The 23,378-nt window shown below is 45.0% G+C and overlaps 1 protein-coding gene across 2 annotated transcripts in view; it reads right to left on the bottom strand.

Moving 5' to 3' along the window:
- The window catches only part of TMEM67 (transmembrane protein 67), a 34,594-nt gene extending 14,528 nt beyond the window's left edge, over positions 1-20,066 (bottom strand). The window contains exons 1-16 of one of the 2 annotated variants that reach the window (XM_078602091.1): positions 19,835-20,060; positions 15,879-15,961; positions 14,084-14,183; positions 11,710-11,797; positions 11,471-11,582; positions 9,965-10,018; positions 8,776-8,891; positions 7,327-7,426; positions 5,874-5,960; positions 4,382-4,447; positions 4,120-4,273; positions 3,512-3,611; positions 2,670-2,769; positions 1,934-1,990; positions 1,225-1,323; positions 224-322 (exon numbers count right to left, since the gene is read on the bottom strand). In XM_078602091.1, coding sequence (XP_078458217.1) covers positions 224-322; positions 1,225-1,323; positions 1,934-1,990; positions 2,670-2,769; positions 3,512-3,611; positions 4,120-4,273; positions 4,382-4,447; positions 5,874-5,960; positions 7,327-7,426; positions 8,776-8,891; positions 9,965-10,018; positions 11,471-11,582; positions 11,710-11,797; positions 14,084-14,183; positions 15,879-15,961; positions 19,835-20,048 — 1,629 coding nt within the window. In that variant the 5' untranslated portion in view covers positions 20,049-20,060. Of the gene's footprint in view, positions 1-223; positions 323-1,224; positions 1,324-1,933; positions 1,991-2,669; positions 2,770-3,511; positions 3,612-4,119; positions 4,274-4,381; positions 4,448-5,873; positions 5,961-7,326; positions 7,427-8,775; positions 8,892-9,964; positions 10,019-11,470; positions 11,583-11,709; positions 11,798-14,083; positions 14,184-15,878; positions 15,962-19,834 lie in introns of both variants that reach the window. The other variant, XM_078602092.1, reaches the window with a different exon arrangement.
- Between the last annotated feature and the right edge of the window lie 3,312 nt (positions 20,067-23,378).

Raw genomic sequence — 23,378 nt, forward strand, 5'->3', positions numbered from 1 at the left:
ACATTATTACATACCTTGCCCTAGCTATATCTTAGCATCTACATGGGCCAGTTATGTACATATGTGGCCTTGGCAATATCATAGCATATACATGGGGCAACTATGTGCATATGTAGCCTTGGTTATATATGTCGATGCTCTGTGTACCCAGCCATGCATAACGTGGTGTAAAGACATCGCATTGTTATTTCTGGATGATTTCTAAGCACTCAGGAGCTCTCACCTTGAAGATGATGAGCCAGTAGAGACCAGTGCCGAACGTGACGATGAAGAAAACATTGGAGAGCGCGCCCGCCAGGATCAAGAAAAACTTCACGAGTGACTGCAATGTACAACAACATACACCATCAACGTAACAAGAACTGATTTTTGTGTTTAGTTTGTTGTCCGTCCCCCGCACCTCCAATTAGCACGGTTGGCTACGAACGATGTGAAAGAAGTTCAACATGCATGCAACACTGTACGTTCCTATTGTCGCTCTCTACACAACTGGTAAGCAGCGCAATGTAGCCAGTATCTATTACAGTTTAGATGGATATTTTTAAATAAGTAGGATCCCTAGATTATCTATTAAATGTTGATAACAATTGACATTTAAACGAATGGCCTATGGGCCTCTCAAAATCAAGTCAGATTAAAGTGTTTCCCTGATCAAGCAGGCAATGCGGTTGCACCCATATGTGACAGCAGCCCATTAACAAATGGAAGTCCACATTCCCATGAGAAGCAGCTATCTGAATGGGCTTTACATATACTTCCAAATGTATACGTGGCCACATTTAGACCATGTTCAGCTTTATCTGGCTTCCTATTCTATATATGGCCGCAAACTAATACTAACTCCGCTTTAAGGGCCCTAACATTGTTTGGGAATGATTTTGGTTTAAATCCACACTGGAGTGGCAATGGAGTTGGTTCACTGTACCAACGTTGGACCCGAACGCCTGCATATTTGGAGTTTGTATGTTCTGCCCATGGTCCTCCGGTTTTTCCCTCCACATTTAGAAAAATGCGTTTAGAGTATTTGACAGCAATAAATGTCCACATAATAAGCCACTTGGTTGAGCTATCATTTGTGGCCAGGTCGCTTCTGAAAAAGAGCTATATAGCTCAGTGGGCCTTGCCTGGTAAAATAAAAAAAATTGTTAAGTTTATTATCCTATTACCAGAGCAACCAAGCTACCCCCTAAGCCTTCCACTCCCTCTGCAGGGTCAGACACTCACGCTGAATTCCACCATCTGCAGGCCGGCCCGACGGCGCCACCCAGTAGTCTGCATCATAGCGTAGAAGACAGCCAGGCTGCCCAACACTCCCAGCGCAATCTGTCTCATGAACAAACACGCACAGAGATGTTGATCCCCGTAAGATTGATATGCCTTCGGGGTGGAGAAAGTGCTGTTAATGAACAAGGCACGCATTAAACACATGCACCAGGTACTAATTGGGTTGGTTTCAGATACCACTTGGCACCAATATGCAAGGCAAGGATCAAGTCAGGATATCCAAATCGGAGCAGTGTGCCATTGAAAACACACACACATACCACAAGGATGCATACAAAAGTAAATGCACATACACACACACACCACACATAAATTAACATGCACGCACACACACTCGGACACAACACGAACGCACATCACTGGGTGATATTGATCAGAGGTCATTGTAGGCAAATATGACACTACACCTTGTCATAACTTCCTTACTTTTGCCGAATCCCAAATATCTCGCACATTGAATACCCCAACTCTAAAGTCTACTCTTATAGTCCAATCATCATTACCATCTGGCTTTCGATCTTGTCCCTGGCCACATATTCAGTAACCTGTCCTCTTCCATTCTGTACATTTGCCTCACTGTTTGCAACCTCCTCGTCCTAATTACATGATTTCTGCCACATTCTATTCTAAAATTGTTTTCTTTACTCACGTCTGTCTGGAGCTTTGCATCTGCTTGATTTGTCTTGTAAATGACAGAAAATGACACCTTTGGGAAACAGAAAAAAAAACATTCAAGTATTTGTAAGGTCAAAATATTACAGTATATGAATTATTGACAAACACATGCATTGTAAAACGTACAATTCACAGTTCATATCATCACTTATCATATTCCAATGTTGCGTCAATTGGATTTGTACCAAAAAGAAAATAACTGTGCTTCTGGAAACCTTCAATCAGCCGAGGATCACGACTCGTCAAGAAACAGCTTCAGAACATGGCGTACATAACTATTGCTGAAGTCACTTCATATCGATATCTTTCGCTCAAAACCTGATGGTGCTACATATCAGATACACGTATTACACTTTATAGCTGCACAAGGCCAAATCAGCAGAAAATCTAAATTACCTATTGTTTTTTTTGTGCGGTTATTGGTGACTGGACTGAAACCATTAATGTCACTCCACTAGAAAGCTCAAGTGACAGAAACCAATATTCGACCTTAGAATCTCACTGGAGATGGCTTATTGCTATGAAAAACTGTCACTCATTCACACTGTTACAATATAAACAAAAGCGAGTGTATACCGGCTTTTGATGCCCAGATAAGCATTCATTACTATGCAATGTAGGGAGTCTAAAAGGAAGATAGAATAACATTGCATTAAGTGCTAGTAAATTAGGTGGTAAATTGTTGAAAAAATTAAAAAGAATAAAAATACCTTTAAACTGTCATTTGAAGTCTTACTGACGCTAGTGTACTCCACTGTGATGAGGGGAGGGTAGATTGTTCCATTGGCACTGTTGGTCGGCATCGTGATTCTGGCAGAAACACACAAAAAGCCCACAATGATCCACCGGTAAACATCCCACATTCTTATGACAGTGGTGGTCTGTCTCTCCACAAGACAAACACTGTCTGTACATGAAGCTTAAGAAGAAAGCCACAATCTGAACACTAACCCATGGGATGAACACCAACTCGTTGCCTCAACACACTCACACACTAACCCTGCGGCCTCAACACACAATTATCCACAGCCAAAATATGAACCAAACAAGGATTCCATTATTCCTCTTACTAAATATCTTCCATATGCAAGGTGCATGGTGATGGCTGGACATATTAATCCAATTGAGATAGGCACGCTGGGGGGATTTCAAACTCCTCGTGTCTATTTGCAGCTAAGGATGAATTATAGAGAGTTTCAGGAACGTATCTGTAATGTTTTATTTTTAGGAATGGATTTGAACTCGCACACTGCTCCAATCCAAGTGCCCTTTTGCAGGTCGGGTAGCAATTCCTCTGTCGCGTTTTCGCCACGCACTGCCGCGGGTGTCTTCAGGAGTTGAAGGCATCCACAGTAGTGTGTGGTGAAAGCGCGGGAGAATAAATGCTCAACACACGGCTCCACCTGGGAAAAACACGTGGCTTATAAGCGGCTGCAAAAGCATTCGTGGTCAAATTAAATTAGCGCACTGCTGTGGATGGATGCTGATTTGGTAATGGGTGATGCGCTGCATATTCCTTTTAGAAATAGGCACGTTGGGCGTGTAAACTCACGAGATGGTGATGGAACTGGCGTAGTTTATGGCGTTTGAATTAGTCCAAGCGTCCACCAGAAAAAATCGCCGCATCAGCCTCCACTGAGTTTGATCGCTTTCTGCAAGTTACATATACAAATGCAAAGACAACACTTTCCCTTTCAGCCTTCCACTCTGTAAAGGGGGGTGTTGGAAGTGAGCACTTACGAAGACTGGTAAGGCACATGGGGTGGCAATGTGGTCAGAATGTCGTATGGCTGATAAAGCACCAAGGTGCTGGTGTCACCAAAACCATGACTGGCCACCTTTTTCTCACCATTTCCAACGTTTACAACCTGCATCAGCTATGCATTTTAAAGCTGAGTTTTAAAAAAAAAGAAGTATTGAACCGGGGGGGGGCAGAGTACAAATGAAAGAACAGCTTCCAATTGAGTGGTCAACCGTAGGGGTTGGCAAGAGACTTTAATTGCTGGAACAGGGGGCAGTAAAATATAATGTGGTCACAGAATCAGCCATGAAGGATATTGTGGCTTATCCAGGAGTGAACAGTCAGTGGAGGGATCAGAAGTTTGGAGTGGTGTATTAGTCTCATTCAAAGATGTGGGAGTCTCGTGAATTGAACATTACGTTTGTTTGGAGTTGCGCTCCCTATTTGCAGGTTGGCATTGAGGACTGGCAGCGCATACATATATTTCTTCCCGCCCTGTGTGAACTGCACGTAGGGATCGTAAAAAATTGGCTCCGGGAAGAGTTCCTGTAGAGTTGTCCTCGACAGAGTGCACTGGCAGATGGGTATAAAACACACACAATCGGACACATACAAAGTGAGTATAGCATATACACACTAACACAGAGGACGCATGAAGACCTGAGGAGACACGTTACTCACAGACTGTGCGTAGGCCGTGCCGAAGGTGTACGCCGCATCCAGGCGGGTTAGGGTGCCGGGGCACAGCTGTTTGTGTGTGAAGACCAGACCAGAAAACACATGTCAGACACTTGGGGAAACAACACACATTATTGTCCATATACTGAACACTGTTAATTATGCAGACAGACTGACGCGACTTCAAACTATCTTAGCCATATTCTTGGTTCTTTCGGTAAAGTCACGTAGATAGAAAACTAAATTCAAAATTAAAACCCATTCAAGGTAAATTCAAATTGTGATCATATGAGCACGAGGCAGTGTTTAATTTCTGAATTAGAGGTGGAACTTCCTAATTTCCATCATGTGGGCCCATCTCTCCAGAAGATGACCACTTTTTAATGCACACAAAGTTACAACATTGCATTGGCCCTGGAGGGACAAAAGGCTCGCCAGATCCTTGGAGGAGATTTCACCTCTTGACCTTTACATCTCTGAGTCCAGCCAGCTGGATAAATCCAGCATACCGATTAGTAGTGCATAAATGACGATGGCCAGAGATTGTACCTAAGCAACAGAGGCTGTAGCACAGCATGTACCGCATTTTCCCGCATATAGCCCGTATACGCATATAACCCGCAGACGCATATACCCCACAAAAATAGCGTTTTGTGTAAAAACAAATTTCAGATATCCCGCACCTCCATATACCCCGCATGCATTCGTATCTTTAACGTCGTTACCGCAGCTCAATTCCATCATATTAATACAAAGTTTACATTTGTAATACATTCCACTATCAATTGTTAATATTAAAATCATAACGTGCACAAAGAAAACAAACTAACCGGAAACGAGTGAATTTAAAACAGTAAATAAGTAACGAAAGTAAACATCCAATAAATAAGTAGCACATAACTGGTAGATAAGTACAGTTTTCGCACTGGTAGATTGCGCACTGCGCAGATAATAGCGGCACTACGGTAACGCTGTCGCCTCGCCCCCCACCTCTCTCCCCCCAGCTGCCCCACCCCCCAACCCCCCACCTCTCTCTCCCCCCACCTCTCTCCCCCCAGCTCTCCCGTCGCCGGTAAACAAAGTGCGCGCACTTCAAACATTGTCGTTTAATTGTACAAACAATTAATTTAAAACGTGATAATGTGCAATTTTAGTGTGAGTGGTTTAGTCAGCAGTGCTTTAGTCAAAGGAAAGTGTTGCATAGTGGATAGTCCTACCATGAAAAAATGTAAACGAGTTATGACGTCACACGTGTAAAATATTTTTGGGATAGCCCGCACCTCCATATACCCCGCAGGGTCTTGTTTTGTTTGTAAAAAGTGGTATACGCCGTGGGTTATATGCGGGAAAAAACGGTAAACCACCGTGGGAAGAGTTAAACCTATCCATTCGCTGTAGTGCAGTGCTTTCACCACCATGCCATTACAAGCCATATAGCCACCGAGTAACAATGGATAGTTTAAAGCAACACCAAGTCAATGGTTCACCTTCTCACCTGCAGAAGGCCGCCAACAGCCAGTTTGTATCCCAAGAATTTCCCACGAATGTCATACATACCCAACATCAGCTGCAGTTTGCTCTCCTGGCACAGACAGAAAAAATGAATTAAGTCTCTAGGTTGTAAGGCGCTATATAAACACAAATGGAACACAGCATGAGCCACTACTTATTGATTCCTTATAATGGTAGGAACCTCCTGGTTACACCAGCCCACAGGGGATTATTATTTCCGTCCATCCTGCATCCAAAAATGGGAGGGGTGGGGCTGGGTGGAGAGGGGAGGGTGGGGAGGGGCTGGGTGGGGAGGGTGGGGTGGGGAGGGGAGGGTGGGGAGGAGCTGGGTGGGGGGTGGGAGGGGTGGGGCTGGGTGGGGAGGGGCTGGTCACCCCGTGGTGCCCTTATAAAACTCAACGTTTAACCTACTCACGCCGGCTTGTGCCCGCCCTCACAGTCGGCCATATTTGCTGAATACACCACGCCGCCGTTGACCCTGGCCATTGACCGAGCAACCCAACGTTCCTACCAGCTCCCTCCGCAGGAATGTGTTTAAGTGGCAAAGGTCAATATTCTTCAGGGTGCTGTCGACAATATTTAGTGTATGCACACAGTAAGACACCACAAGCACGTGAATAATCACAATAAAACTACTAGGATTCAGTATAAATACCAACATCTAAAACAGCCAGCCAATAACTAATGCAAGTTATTAAAGATTCTAAGAGCAAGTGGAGACACATCACAAACTATCGTGCACGGTCCTCTTGTTTAATGCTGTTATTTTTAAAAGTTATATCACTATGCCAATATTGTTATTATATTTGTATTAAGTATTCCTCGAACATGAGATGAGTAATTCAATGGGATCTCGCCTGGTTTAATAAAAGATCTCACAGCAAAATAGGTCAAAGTGTCTCCGCCCGTGCTCAAACTAGTATGGGATAGTACTCAGCCGTAAATGGCAGCTTGGCGGAGGAAATTCTAAAATCACGTGGCAGGGGCCAAAATATTCACAAGACAAATATTGTTAACTTCCCACAAAGGTAAAACAAGGTAAAGGTGCAGCCCTGCAATTGCTTGGCCTACTCTTCCACACCGACCAGATCTCTTAGAAAAGGTGGGAGTCCCCACACTTTACCCATTACACGTGACCTTCCGATCAACTAATACTGCTGGGTGGACAAAGGGAAGGGGGATGTAATGAACTTGTGACCCCTGGATTGAGTGTGCTATTTTACCAAGGCAGCATGCGTGATTTCCCAAAAGGTGCTACTCAATGTATCTACCCCAAGGGGTAGATGAGGAGCTGAGTCAATCCCCTATGGGGATTTGAACTCACAACCTCTTTGATCGTTGAGTCGAGCGCTCTAACAGCAGCAGCAGCACCCAACATCCTTAATACGCACACATCCGCTGACATTCAATGTGCTCTAGCGATGCGACTCACGAACCCCTGATCCCCGCAGAGAGAAGACCACGGGAAAATCGGTGGATGTGAGCACGGTGGCTGCGAAATCACTCGGGTAGTAAATCCACGGGCGGTTCGCAATCCTGTGACAATAGGAGGGGTCCGATCCACAATCAAAGACAGAAAACATCCGAGCCATAATTTTCCGATAGTGCACGTGCGTCCATCTATGCATGTGAAGAGTCACACGCGTGCCCGCCTGTGTTAAAGCAAAACCACAAGTATTTACGGACTTAAAAAGATTGACAACATTTTATTTACCTTGATGGCTAAATGCCATTAAAGTATTGGCAACATTTGGATTTAATTGATGAACTGTAAGCCTATTAAAAAAACTGCATAATTTTACATTGAGAAAACGGCAATTCTTTTCATCACTTGTATTGCTTTGCCATTTATTGTTGCATCCATCGAATCACGTCCACGCATTTCACACCGTCCATCTTTTTCTGTATCACATTGACATACTTAGCCATACTCTTTGGTTCTTTCGGTAAAGTCACGTATGTAGAAATAAAATAAAATAAATCACGACGTTTCGATCGCAACACAAGCGACCGCCATCATGCGGAACCGATACAGCAGGACAACTGCTGATTTAGGAGAAAGATCTGCTAACAACAAGAGCTTATAAAGGGTTTTGGTGGGCTCAATCCCAGGGGTAAGTGGGCGGAGCATGAGAAAATTAGCATGTCAATGGTACAGGATGCTGCAGCGTTGGCTGCCGTGCTGTGAGACAGGGGGAGGCAAGGAGAGAGGGAGGGGGGAGTGGGGCACAGGTAATAGATGGAAGGTAGAGAGAAGCTGGGTTAGTGATGCTAATGTGAGAAAATACTTAGCCATACCACTTTTTATTATGAAAGCCAATGGAGGTTGGATGGCAAAGCACTGTTACTGGTCTGGGTAATGAGCTGTGAAAAATCAGCTCAGGGTGTTGGGCTTGTCCTGTTGTACAAACATGTACAATAAGTAAGATAAAATTATCTCTAGTGATATTGTTATTATTTTTATTATTTAAAAAATATATATTATTTGATCGATCTACGTGGCTTTACCGAAAGACCCAAGAATACAAATGATCTCCCTTGTTCAAGCGAGCATGTGACAGTGGTGAAAGACGCCACAATCATCCGGCAGGAACCAGTCGATCCATGGGGCAAGCCAATGTTGACTTCCCAAAAAGTGCTACTGATTTCATCTATCACGGGAGGAGATGAAGAGCTGCACTGACATCCCTTGATGGCGACTTAACTCACAACCTTGTGATTGTGAGTTATGCACTCTAATCACAGCACCATGCCACCGGTCATGTATCACGTACAAAGCCAGTAAAAAAAGAACACAAAATCATTACATTTCAGCACCTATTCAAGCACAACAGCACCAAACACGTGAAGGCGGAAGAGCTTCAGCCCATACTTCTTGTTCTCACCAGGTTTGGGTCCCAGTGACGAAAAAATTATAGCAATCCGTATTCAAGTCCCCAAAGTTCATGAACATAACACACATGTTGCCCAGTGCTTGGCAGGCAGTCCGGTTTTGGTGTTGCTGCACAAAAATTACAGTGTTATACAAAGCAACACGCCAATGGCAAGGGCACTTGTGCTTTAAAAACTTTTAGAAGCCGTGCCATTCATGCTGCTGCTGCTGCTATGAGCGAACCTTTGAATTCGATGTGGCTGAGTGGTTCAGCTCGAAGCAAACACTGCTGAAATACTGGGGATTGAACCCAGGAATCACCAGCCACCCACCATTATACAATATAATAATTAAGCGCCATTATCAATGTTAATAACACAATACATCATGCTTCCTTGCCATATTTGTCTCTTCACATATTAAAAAGATGCATTTATTTATTGTGATTGATATTATCAGCAACAATGCCTAATTGTTATTCTCTGTTATGTATTATAAAGTTTCGTATCAAACTAGGACCCATATCTTACCCGAAAGGGTTCTTTCCCTAAAACGATCAGGTAACTCACCAGAATTGGTTCAAGCAAGCTTGACTGTTGATGAAACGATTGTAAAAACCAGTCCAGATGCACTCCTTATGAATTGTGTAATAATTCAAGAGATTTTCAAGCAAGTGTATTCTAAGCATGTAACCATTTACACCTTCCCCCAGTGAATCAATGAACTGTGAAAATTCAGGGCCATCAATCAATTCAATAATTATTTCGCTCCTTTACTCTCTCATTTGTATTGTCGTGTGTTCGTATATTCATATAATTTACATTCATCGTGAATCGTAAATTATTACAAACAAAATTAAATTCACATATTTTTTCACAAATCTAGTGAATTACGTTTTTGAAATAGTAGTGGAAATTCCACATTCCCACGATGGGAATTAGTCTTTCCATCGGTTGACCGCTGTTACCTTCCAACAAAGTCCTGCTCATTTTATCGAGCACTGCGGGATTATAGGGCTGGCTTGACCCCTGACCGGGAATTAAATTGGCAACCTTCTGACTGCGAGTTAAATGCTCGAACTGCAACCCTATCTGGCACAATGACAGCGAAAATATGTTCAACAATGTTCAATTTCATTCCATCTCGGGATTGCCTCACTCTGCAATGAAACATCAGATGACGTTTAACGGTGGTGTACTCACCTCGCAGGCAACCTTTGCAGCATCATAATTGTCTGTAAACCATTGTGAGGATATCTGAAAAGGGGAAAACAAAGTTTTAATTGAACGACGCAGCATTACATCAACTAATTACAATTAACATTTGACACACTCAACAGGACAAGTATATACAACTGTGTATAGAAGCAGCACGTGAACTGTTTGGTATACATAATGCACTTTTACAACCCTTTTGTTAATTCACTGCAGGATGAGGGCCTCACCATGCCATGCAGGTCATGGCAGTTATTTGACTATACTTCATCACACTGATCAGTGCAGGAGGATCGTAGAAATAATGCATTTTCTGCACTGCCCTCTGTTGTATCCCACAACCGATATTACCCATCATGCAGTTTGTTCCCATCCAAGCCCCATCGAGGCTCAACCATGCTTAGCTTAGGGTGATAGTTTCACTCTAGTCTGCTATCTTGATTACAGGCATTTAGCTCAACTCTATTTTTCTAGACCATCCTTCAAGTGACACGTTTTTGTGTTGACATAATTGTCGCACCTGAAACCACAAGTTATTTTATCAAGATGAAAAATGTGGCAGTTTTTTTTTACCAGTTTCATAACTTTAGCATGACTTTTAATACCCTTGTTAAAGGAATAAAAAAATCGTGATCGTGATGAATGTGTGAACCATTTTGTGAGTTTTTTCATGTGAAATTACACAAATTAGACTGTCTTATGGCTTCAATTCCCTTCCCCCCCACTTACAATTAGCATGGTTGACTAAGTATGATGCAAAATAAGTTCAACATACATACATGCAATGGAACTGCAACACCAAATGTCTTGTACAGCAAATACATTTTCTTTGTTAAACGAAAAAGCAACCCAAACACAAATCTGGCTGTAGCCTGATGATGCTAGTTGTAATTACTGGCGAAACGTCGTACTCAAGTTGGTGTGCTGTACTAGTGTAGTGGGTCAATAACCAGAGGAGAACTTCCGTGAGGCAACGCAATATTTATTTAACTGCTCTGACTGCAGAGTTCCTAACACAAAGGGGTAATGGCCCCTTTCACCCGATACCTGGGGAGGTATGGCCTCCGGGCTATACTGTCGCCTAACGCTGGGACCACTCTAATTCTTAGCCCTCCGGCTAGGGGCCCTAGGGGAGGCTACGCTGACCCGACCGTGCCAAGATCTCTGGGTCTTGGCCACTGGCCTCACTCAGCTCCGGCCCTTAGAAGGACAGCGGAGTTTGGGGTACAGGGCCCTATCTTCAGCTCCGTCCTCGGTCTTCGGCTTGGAGATGACCGAGCCGGACCCTTCAGAGGTCCGGCTTATATACAGGTCCGTGGCTTGCTATGTGACCAAAGCATTGATCATAATAGACGATTAACACTGATTGGCTCTTGCCCAGATAATTTTTTATTGTATTTTGTTTTCACTGTGCATAGTGCTTCTCAATAATTCACTAAACCTAGACTTTTGCGTTTAAAGACACGTAAGGAAATACATAAGTCGTATTCTTACCTGAATATTTGTGCGAGACGTTTTCGAATCCAGACATAGTCCTCCTTTGACATTAACACACGTGCAGTTGTTGCTTGTCGCATTAAAAAATGTGTCTCCGCACCGTATACACCTGCGTGCGTGCAGGAGGGGGCAGAGTTCAGGTTGCATTTTTCAATAACAAAGTGAGCATCGTGGGATTTGAAGATAGGTGGTGAGACTGGGATGGTGAGCTGTATGCGTATTAAGGCATTGCTTACATGTTACCCTGCGAGTTTGGGACTGTGTCATTCAGGCAAGAAATGCAGCGTGCCTCAGTGAGTTGACTTCCATTCTGTTCTCGCTCCACTGATCAATAAAAGGAAAGCACAAAACGCTTATCACACGGATTGTGGCATTCAAACTTAAGTTTCACCGTTCAAATGAGCATGGAGAGGTGGTCATCTTTGATTATTTCCAGAGTCAATAATGAGAGATTTCACATTCTGCTGGCTAGTACCAGTATATAGCATGACAACCACTGCAGTTGTGAGTGTGATAGTATTTGTTTGTGGAAGAAATAATAATGTAAAGTCAGTGTCTCTATTCAAATGTGCTTTATGGCGGATATTACGCATTCTCATGACGGGAACCAGTCTCTCCATTTGACAACCACTGTTGGTCTCCCATACAGGGGTATTCATGTTATAAGCCTCAACGGGAAAGAGCTGACACATGACCAGAACTTTCAACTTTCTGAATGAGTCGACAGCTCTAACCGCAGCGCCACATGGACAGATGATGACCATGTAGAATGCATTTTAACAGATCGCACAACGCAGTGATTTTACTTGATTGTTTTTTAGGGGGTTTACACTTGTTACTCAAACAACTTAATGACTATATTAGAAAAAAGTGTATTGGCTGGATGCCTTGGTGGATTCCTGTCTGACTGGGTTCTGCAAGCCTGTGCAGTGATGACGTCACAACGCAAAGGCACATATGCGTGATGACGTCGCCCATATCCCACAGCATTGAGCTGGATTTGTGCCTGCTGACGTTACGACTCCTTCCCATCCACCCTCCATCCCGGCTGTCGTGCACAATTGTGATAGAGAAGAGAGAGAAGGAGAGGGTGCGGGAGGGAGATAGAGGGAGCTGGGGAAGAGAGAGGGAGGTGAGGCAGGGTGGGAGATACAGGAGGGAGGTGAGGGAGGAGTAGAGGAGAAAGAGTGCGGCGAGGGAGGGAGACCGATGAAGGTGGAGAGGGAGGGTGACAGAGGAGGGAGGTGAGGGAGCTAGAGGAGGAAGTGATGGAGAGGGAGAGAAATAATGCGAGGAGAGACTGAAAGGGCATCAAACGGAGAGGAAAGAGAGAGACAGCAAAGTGGAAAGAGGGTGAGGGAAAGCGACCACAGTGGCAGGGCAGATTTGGGAGAGGCAGGAGAGACTGAGATGGGAAAGGGAGACATGAGAATAAGGAGAGTGAGCGTGAGAGTTAAGAGAGAGAAACAAAGAGAGAGATAGGGTGGGGGAGAAGTGGGTGATATGCAGTGTAGGGAGAGGGAGAAATATAGAGTGGGAGGTAGAAGAGGGGACAGAGGAATAGAGACATAGAAACAGAAACAAAGCGTACATTTGAGATAAAATTGGATATGTGGAAGAGAGAATTCAAAAGAAAGGGGCCGTCCATAAATGACGTCATGCACCTAGTGGGAGGGGGGGTCAGACATTTGTGACAATGTGTGGGTTGAGAAATATGACGTCACATCAAAATGCACAACTTTAAATAAATATAGACAACACGTTCTACTTGAATAAATAGACTTTTTAAGAAATGTTTTCTCCTACAACATCAGAGTGCAGCGGCACATTAAATACGCACTACAATGACAATAGTTTAAAGCGATTTCAAGCATGTTTTTTTTTTTTTGGGGGGGGGGAGGCAGAGCTTTGTGACGTCATATTTGAGGGAGGGTCTGACTTTTTGTGACGTCGTGTGACGAGGGGGGGGGGGGGTCAAAAATCGTCCAAAATCGCGTGACGTCATTTATGGACGGCCCCAAAGTCGGGGAGATGAATCTCTATCAGTAAAAGTGTTGCTGGCTATGCTGTTGCTGTTGCTGGCTAGCTGGCTGAGATGGATGGATAGACTGTCCCTTCCAGAGAATGAACAGGTTGCTCGTACAGTCATATCCCGATTTAAGCCCTCTCGCTTTACGTACTTTCGCTATAACACACTTAACTTATTCATACCCAATCCAGATTTACGTAGTGTGATACCTCTCCTTAATGTACTCGCGATTTACGAACTTTAACATGAGGACCCACATCGTTTAGGTTGCACGGCGACATTAATATACACTTACTTTTCACACTAACAGGTGCACACAATGGATGCGCAAGACGGAACTGAGCATCCTCTGTTTAGGTTCTGTACCATGTCATGATGCACCATCCCATCTCTTTGCTTCGATTTAAGTACTTTCTATGTATGTTCTGGTTTTCAGGAATTAATCGTGGGTGTAAACCGGGATATGTCTGTATAACTAAATATCGTTGAAAACTACAACGCTAAGCCAATTATCTGAAAGGCAACATATACAACTCAAAGTATAAGCATGGAATTAAATAGGGAGAAAAAAGATCGTTTACCTAGAATAGCTTGATCCTTACACTTCCAGGTATAATCAGTTATATTCAGAAAAGCATCTGGACATGCAATGCACATCCTGCCATCTTGGCTCACAGTTTTCTGCACGACAATGATGGGAAGAGGATATCCATTATGTTTTACATGATTGTTGTCAGACAATTCACCACATCATGTAATTTCAGTACAAAGTCAAAGTATCTTCCTGCTTAAATGAACATTGGAGAGGCACTTATCCTTGCTGGTAGCTCTGGGCCTTTAGCATAAATTCAAGATTCGCATGAGAATGGACAACTTTTTTGTAAACGACCAACTAATGAATGATCACAAAACATTAGAATAGGTTTTCCCCTTTTTTCCGGCAACAAAAAAGGTGTTAAGACGTTAAAACACCAAACTGAAACCTTTTACAAAGAATAATGTCTGCATTAACCACAATACTTGTGATCAGAATGCAAACAGTATTGTGGTTAATGCAGACATGATTCCTTGAAAAAGGTTTCAGTTTGCTGTTTAAACATCTTAACATCTGTTTTTGTTGCCAGAAAAAAGGGGAAAACCTATTCTCATATTTTGGTACTGGCAAAGGAGGTCCCATGAAGATCACAAAACAGTTTATATTTTATTGACCTCAGTGATGATGAGGTGAGTGAACTAGTAACAGGGACTTGAACTCAAAACTGCCATTTTACCTGTCACTCACTAAATATACTCTGTAATTACAACTATTAGAGGTCGGCTGAATTGAGTTAAACACAATGGACTGTGGGTAATAAAAAAACATACTTTTTGAATAATGCATAAATAAACATACCAGGGCTTGTTTCACAACAATACATATAATTAAGTTTACCAGCTGTAAACCTTCAACTTCCCATGTTTCCAGCAGCATTTGTGGCAGGCAAGAGCTGCCCATGACATAAATATTGCATTGAGTGGGCTCCGTGGTGATGAGACTCAGAAAATCAAGACTAGTATCGTGTCTGTTGCTTAAACAGTTGCTTAAACAGCTGCTGGAAACCAATGGTCCAGAAGGACGACAGATCGACAAACGCAAATTGTATTCTTTGCTATGTGTCTTGTTACTGAAACAAACCCATGCCTGTGTGTTCACATCTTTTTTTGTACAGTCATTGCTTACTGGGTTGATACCATCATAAGATCTTGATGTTTTTTATCACAGGTAGACGAGTCCATTTCAAGTGAGGGTTTAAGCAGTGTTAGCCAGATCAGACTTCCACTCAACTAGCCACCTGGACATTTCAATCCTTAAACAATTAAAAACTCAACATTCATAAATAGCACTGCCTTAATAGGAAAAGTATATAATAGGCAACGGTTCCGGTGACGGCCCTTCTTCATAGAACATTAAGAAAACATAAATCAAAGCATGTAATGTATGCGCTATTAATTAAGGCAGTGTTATTGACCAATGTGGTGAGGTTTTTTGTCAATTGCCCTTGTGCACTACTGCCAACGCAGTAATATGGCCACCAAATGTTCATTAACTTGGTTAAGTCATAGTGCTTTGGCTCTGACATTTTACAGATTTAAGTGAAAATTGTTCAAAAGTTGAAAGCTGTAGTCTAGTATGAGTCTAAAGTTAGTGTATACAATTATTCATTTCACTGCACTTGGTTTAAAAAAATATTAATTGGCAGTAACAATGTTACACAACAGTGATGTGGTCAGTACACTCTTAGAAAGAACTACAGTATTTAAGAAACAAATTACGTCTTATTGTGCGTGTTTAGAGTTTAACTGTGGTGGAGTGAAGTGTGGTCAGATTCTACTCACATTTGTTTCACACGCTTCACACGTGATGGGTCCACCTTTGTCATTTGTCAACCTAAAGCGAGGCTTGCACATGCACGAATAACCTGCCATCAAACACAGAGATCATTCACATGAGATAGTTTTCAATTATCAGCCAAGACACTCACTTATAATAGCTATTAGTAAGTAAATATCAATGCATTTTTCAACTGGTTTATAAACACCGTCAGTTAATGACCTAAACATTTTAGATTTAAAGTTTTCGTGACTGCAAGAATCCATACTCTTTGGTTCTTTCGGTAGAGTCACGTAGGTGAAACAAATACAAAAATGAGAATAAACATAATAAAATAAAAATAAATAAATCACGACGTTTCGATTGCAACACAAGCAATCATCATCAGGTGTGACAACCACAGCACGATTTTTTTTTACTAAAGTGGGAGAGATGCCGGAGTTAAGAAGGTTTGGCCACATGGCCAACCAGCATTGAACCAATTCTTCAACCACATAAATTCTATACACCCATCCATCAAGTTCACCATGGAAGTGGAGAATGATGGTAAGCTACCATTCCTGGATGTTTGTTTGAGAAGAGGCCTGATGGACACTGATTCCTATCTGAAACCTGAATCCCACCACCATCCGACACAGAAGAATTCCCTCATCAAAACCCTGTACCATAGGGCCCACTGCATTTCTGACCAACACCACCTAACCAGTGAACTGGAACACGGACACCAGGCCCTTAAGATGAATGGATACTCGGACCGTATTATCCGCAAAGCTGTCTCTCCAACCATGGAGAAACAAACCCCTGAGACGCCAATCAAAACCATCACGTTACCATACATAGCAGGCGTTACCAAAAATATTGCCAAAATCTTAAACAAACACAAGATCCAGGTCCGATTCAGTACAGTACACAAAATCCGTGATCTAATCCCATCTGTGAAGGATGTCATTCTTGACTTGCAATACCCTGGAGTCTACAAACTAAGTTGCATCTGTGGTGATTGTTACATTGGGGAAACGAAACGTCATGTCTCTGACCGGATCCGTGAGCATAAGTCAGATCTGAAACATGGCAGAATTAATTCCTCCGCCGTTGCTGATCATTGCTATAACGCTGTGGGCTCTCATGATATTGTTTTCTCCGAAACCACGGTACTCTGCAAGCCGTCTTGCTACCATCAGAGATTTGTTTATGAAGCCATCCAGATATATAAACATAACTTCAACTGAGAAGACGGATACAAATTGAGCAATCATTGGAAAGATGTTATTAACCAAATAAAATTTAACAGTTCATAGTTGTTCCATCTTATCTACCGGGTTAATAGAATATTTTACCGAATTAATTACATCCTCGGCGTTCAGCAGTGCAGCTATTTGTTTTGAGCTCCAGCAACTGTCTTGACAGCAATATATTGTCTTTCTTCTTGGTTCTTTCGGTAAAGTCACGTAGAAGGGAAATAACAAAATAATAAAAATAAAACATAATAAAATACAATTCTCACGACGTTTCGGCCACAACGCAAGCAGCCGTCCTCAGGTGAAGAACAGGGCTGTCGGAAAGACAGTGTCCGAAACCGAATGACGCTCCTCCAGCCACGTGGCTGATGGCGCGGATCCCCTCCGGCCACCCAACGTGGTCCAGCTTCGTGACTCCACCAACTGACCCGGAGCCCTTCCGGGATCCCACCTATATTCCCTTCACCACGTGATCCTGTCTCCTCTCTCTCACCACGCCCTTCACCGAACCTTCCAGATCCGACCTCCGCATAGCGCCTTGCTGGCTCCGCCCTTAGGATCCGCCCCTGCTCACCTCGCATCCGATTGGACCGGAGGTGAGCGGCGGACCTTCACATACGCCCCCATACGGGGCCCCGCCCCCCAATACCCTGGACCGTATGATTGGCCCAGAACCGAGCAGCGAAACCCCGCTTACACTCGCATTACACATTGAAGTGGCTAATCACGTGGAAATGTATAGCAGCCATATACTCTAATCTCGTTTCTAAATGTGGAGGAAAACGGAGGACCCAGAGAAAAATCCACACGACCACAGGGAGAAAAGGGTCGAGATTAACCCGCGACCTCCTGTATACCACATCTCGCCAATGTGGCGCCCTTTCTTTGCCACAAGTCAAATAATCTCAATGAGATACGAAACGGTGATCATATGATCATGTAAGCCTCGAAGGCCAAACATAAAAACACCAAAAAACAGCTCTTGCCTTTGAATATGTGCGAGGACTGCCAGGTTGTATGGCCATTCCCCTAGTGTGGCTTGACAGGGAAACAGTGGTGCAGCAGAGGATGGGCAGGTGGAGCCGAATTGTTGGAGACGAAGCAAGCAGCGGCGAACTGGCGGCTCACGTTTTTCGCGGGGTGGTGTCATCGCTGCAGAAGTGGTGGGAAAGTTGCTGGGGCCCCTTGCGGGAACTCCGTACCTTTGGTGTTGGAGGTTGTGCGAGGTGGGATTGAGGATTGTAAAGTGGTTGGTGGAGTGGCATGGCTTCTGGCAGTTGTGGCGTGGCTGATGTGATGGGTGGGGGTCGTGGTGTGGTGGATGTGATGGGTGGGGGTTGTGGTGTGGTGGATGTGATGGGTGGGGGTTGTGGTGTGGTAGGTGTGATGGGTGGGGGTTGTGGTGTGGTGGGTGTGGCGGGTGGGTCGTTGTGGTGTGGTGGGTGTGATGGGTGGGGGTTGTGGTGTGATGGATGTGATGGGTGGGGGTTGTGGTGTGGTAGGTGTGATGGGTGGGCGTTGTGGTGTGGTGGATGGGGGTTGTGGTGTGATGGATGTGATGGGTGGGGGTTGTGGTGTGGTGGATGTGGCGTTGTGGGTGAAGTTGGTGGGGTTGATGTGTAAGCAACTGGGCTTGTCAGCAAGAGGGGAGAGCAGCAATCATCCGTTGTTCTATTCTGCGCTCCCTTCTTTCACAATGCTGTACTGTTCTGACCAGCGTGAAGAATGGCGGAGAGACTCTCATCCAGCAGCGAAATTTACAAAACTGACTGCACACGTTGTCTGCACATCATCCTACGGTTTCTCGTTAATACTGGTAGGAACCTCCTGGTTACACCAGCCCACAGAGGATTATTGTGTCCGTCCGTCCGTCGTGCAGGGAGGGGCTGGGGTGGGAGGGAAGGGCTGGGTGGGGAGGGGAGGGTGGAGAGGGTGGGGAGGGGCTGGGTGGGGAGGGGCTGGGTAGGGAGGGGCTGGGTAGGGGAGGAGAGGGTGGGGAGGGGAGGGTGGGGAGAGGCTGGGTGGGGAGGGTGGGGAGGGGCTGGGTGGGGAGGGGAGGGTGGGGCTGGGTGGGGAGGGGAGGGTGGGGCTGGGTGGGGAGGGGCTGGGTGAGGAGGGGCTGGTCACCCCGTGGTGCCCTTATAAAACTCACCGTTTAACCTACTCACGCCGGCTTGTGCCCGCCCTCACAGTCGGGCATATTTGCGGAATACACCACTCCGCCGTTGACCCTGGCCATTGACCGAGCAACCCAACGTTCCTACCAGCTCCCTCAGCGGGAATTTGTTAACATCGGTCAGACTATTAAAGAAAGTGCGCTTTGTTCGCACTAGAAGAGTGGTAGAGAATACTGACGGGAGTGGTAGCCAACAACGTGTGGAGCGTCTCCAAGAGAGGACGATGGTTCATTGCATCGCACAATCGTCGTGAGAGGCGGCCAGTGGAGCTTGTGGAGGCCTTCATCCAGCAGTGGATTGATCATGGCCGGTGATGATGATGAAATGTGCACAAAGACAAAAATCCCCCCCACCCCGTATCGGAACGCCAAACTACTGCAGCAAGTTCTGTTTGCGAGCACCTATGAAGCTGCGTGCGGGTTGTTGTGGGCCCAACCCCCACCCCCGGCCGCCTTTGTCTCCCCAACCCTGACGTTTAACAAGGCCGAGTGGACCTCGGAGTGGCCCACCAACCGGTCGAGACGCCGCGCGTGTGACCCCCCTCACCGTCGGGCGTTTTGGTGGCGTTCTCGCTGCAAGGGGTGCAACGCAGCTCGAGGGAGTTGAAGAAGGAGCTCATGTTGCACGTATTCGCGTCGGGCACGAAGGGGTAGATGGAGGCGTAGGTGGCGGCGTGTGCCGTGCGGGGATAAAGCGCCACGAGCAGCAGCAGCAGCGCCGCGGTGACTGACTTCACCAGCGTCTTCATGGCGGCGGCCATTCTCCACGCGTAACCAGGGCAACGAGGGCGAGCCGCCAGCCTCAAGGGGCGTGGTGAACAAACCAAAGCGGCCATCTTAGTGAGGGAGGCCGACCCCCTCGGGGGTAGCCGCCATGTTAGTAAGGGAGACGACCCCGTCCGGGTAGCGGTCATCTTAGTGAGGGAGACGACCCCGTCCGGGTAGCGGTCATCTTAGTGAGGGAGACCGACCCCCTCGAGGTAGCGGCCATTTAAGTGAGGGAGACGACCACCTCGAGGTAGCGGCCGTCTTAGTGAGGGAGAGGACCACCTCGGGGTAACGGTCATCTTAGTGAGGGAGACGACCCCCTCGGGGTAGCGGCCATCTTAGTGAGGGAGACGACCCCCTCGGGGTAGCGGTCATCTTAGTGAGGGAGACGACCCCCTCGGGGTAGCGGTCATCTTAGTGAGGGAGACGACCCCCTCGGGGTAGCGGTCATCTTAGTGAGGTAGACGACCCCCTCGGGGGTAGCGGCCATGTTAGTGAGGGAGACGACCCCCGCGGGGTAGCGGTCATCTTAGTGAGGTAGACGACCCCTTCGGGGGTAGCGGCCATCTTAGTGAGGGAGACGACCCCCTCGGGGTAGCGGTCATCTTAGTGAGGTAGACGACCCATTTGGGGGTAGCGGCCATCTTAGTGAGGGAGACGACCCCCTCGGGGTAGCGGTCATCTTAGTGAGGTAGACGACCCCTTCGGGGGTAGCGGCCATCTTAGTGAGGGAAACGACCCCCTCGGGGTAGCGGCCATCTTAGTGAGGGAGAAGACCCCCTCGGTGGTAGCGGCCATCTTAGTGAGGGAGACGACCCCCTCGGGGTAGCGGCCATCTTAGTGAGGGAAACGACCCCTTCGGGGTAGCGGCCATCTTAGTGAGGGAGAAGACCCCTCAGGGTTGAGAACATATTTGTGTGTAAAGCCATGCATAATCAAAGTCTTTATTGAACCTGGATAAATTCGATGAACTACAAAGCTCTTGATGACAGATGTCAAGTAGGGGTAGATCGGATAAGTTACAAAAAACAATAACAACGGGGTAGTTTTATGCGTAGAACGTCACATTTACAGCACGCATTGGATTGTGTACCACGTGCTCAATGAGGTCGCATGTGTTGGGCCGCTAAAGTGTTTGGGTATTCCCAACTCTTCCAATACGCAGAGCGATTTAGCCGAAGCCCTTCCACCCTCAATAGCGTGACAAAGCAATTGTAGAGGCTGCACTTTCATATACAACAGGCTAATTTATTATTTTACTATCTCTGTGACTTTACCGAAAGACCCAAATAGTATATCGCCTAGATTTGAAGCTTTCGTGACTGCAAGGATTCATACGCTTTCGTTTTTTCGGTAAAGTCACGTAGGTAAAAAATAAATAATAGAAAAAATAATATAAATAAAGTATTATTTTTATAATGATATTTTTCGGTAAAGTCACGAAGGTAAAAAATAATAATTTAGTTTTCATTTATTTCATTAGATTTTTTTTTTACCTACGTGACTTTACCGAAAAAAACAAAGAGTATAGCATTATAGGCTAATGGTAGAATTAGACAAAACCCGAAAACTACAGACGGGAGAGACAGACCAGGAGTACATGCAATTCTTGAGAGCATGGGTCGGTCACGTTGGTAGAAGGACAATTGATGGTCGTTCGTCACTACCAACGATGGAATGTTGGCTCAGGAGTGAGAGAGCAATTGGGGGGTATTTTAATAGTTACTGTAAGGGCCCGGCCATAAATGACTTCATAAAGTGAGATGCCCTAACAAAAAACAAATATGAGCTAAGATCTTCGCTCATTTACCAGCGTCACATTCCTAATTGCTGTACAAATACTGGAAAAAAAGGCTTTTGCTATAGATGCCCCCTGGGTCTGGAATGCTATCGCAAATAAACTCCAGCTTGGATCGTTACCAACAAGAGAATCACTCAAAAATGCTTTAGAGGAGTTGTACAAACATAGCTGCCACTGCTATCCTGTGGCCTGAAATTTAAAATACAGCAATAGATGAGCGACGTATGAACTTATTATGTATTTTTATTATAGTGCGCTGCTACTGCTATTGTTAATCCGGCTGTTATGGATCGACTTATGCAACTAGCGAGGGATGCTAGGTTTAGTGATGTGTTGTGTGTGTCGCTATTGTAAACTTTTAATCACATTTGTTGGGAAAACTTACGTTGTTTATAACAGGACCCTGCGGGGTGGGCTGGTAGGAACGAATAACCAAAGAATATTTACATAATGTATTATTACACTTGTTAAGCCAGGAAAGCCCCACTGAGTCTAAAGGTTTTTGTAGGGTCCTGCCAAGTGTTTGCAGTAGGGGGCGATGTTGATACACGGACGGAGGGGCTGGGTGGAGAGGGTACCCTTATAAAACTCAACGTTTAACCTACTCACGCCGGATTGTGCCCGCCCACAGTCGGGCATATTTGCGGAATACACCACGCCGCGGTTGAGCCTGGTCATTGACCGAGCAACCCAACGTTCCTATCAGCTCCCTCCGCAGGAATGTGTTATACCGCCTTATTCAAAGGCGCTTTCCAACAATTCTACATAAGTTAGTGTCTGAAAGTGGCATTCTTGTTATGGTTACATAACAGGTGGGAGTGGTTCAGGCGAGGTTTATACAGGGCGATTCAAAACCATGTTAACACTTCTGAGAGTTTGCAACAGTACAATAAACGTGCAGCCTCCAGGCTCTGGAGACCACCTGGGAGAAGATTTCAGGCACGTGTTGACAATAATGGCGAATAAGTGAACACTTTGAACTTTTTGAAGCCATTAACATACTCTTGTTTCTTTCGGTAAAGTCACATAGAAGGGAAATAATAAAATAAAATACAATTCTCACGACGTTTCGATTGCAACACAAGCAATCATCAGGTGTGAAATCCACAGCAGTCGTCTGAAGCCACAGCAGTGGGTTTCACACACAAGCAATCGAAACGTCGTGAGAATTTAGTAAAATGTTATTATTTTATTATTTCCCTTCTACGTGACTTTACCGAAAGAACCAAGAATACGAATCCCTGCAGTCACGAAAGCTTTAAATCGAAACTATTAACATACATTTGTTATCATGTTAGTGTATTATCCGTTCTTTTCCCATTAAAAACGAGTCCCATATAAGTGTTAACATTTTTTTAAAGTACCGTGTGTGTGTGTATACTGTATTGGTCTAGTCAGTTGGCCACCCATTTACATGTATCCAGGCTGAAACTTGCTTACCTTATAAAACCCGACGAGATCATGCCATGTGATTTGGTCATAGGCGTCAAAATAAATTCAGCCATATAGCCTCCACAAAGCC

Source organism: Lampetra planeri, chromosome 17 (genome assembly GCF_965212315.1).
Source record: "Lampetra planeri chromosome 17, kcLamPlan1.2.h2, whole genome shotgun sequence".
NCBI lineage: Eukaryota > Metazoa > Chordata > Hyperoartia > Petromyzontiformes > Petromyzontidae > Lampetra > Lampetra planeri.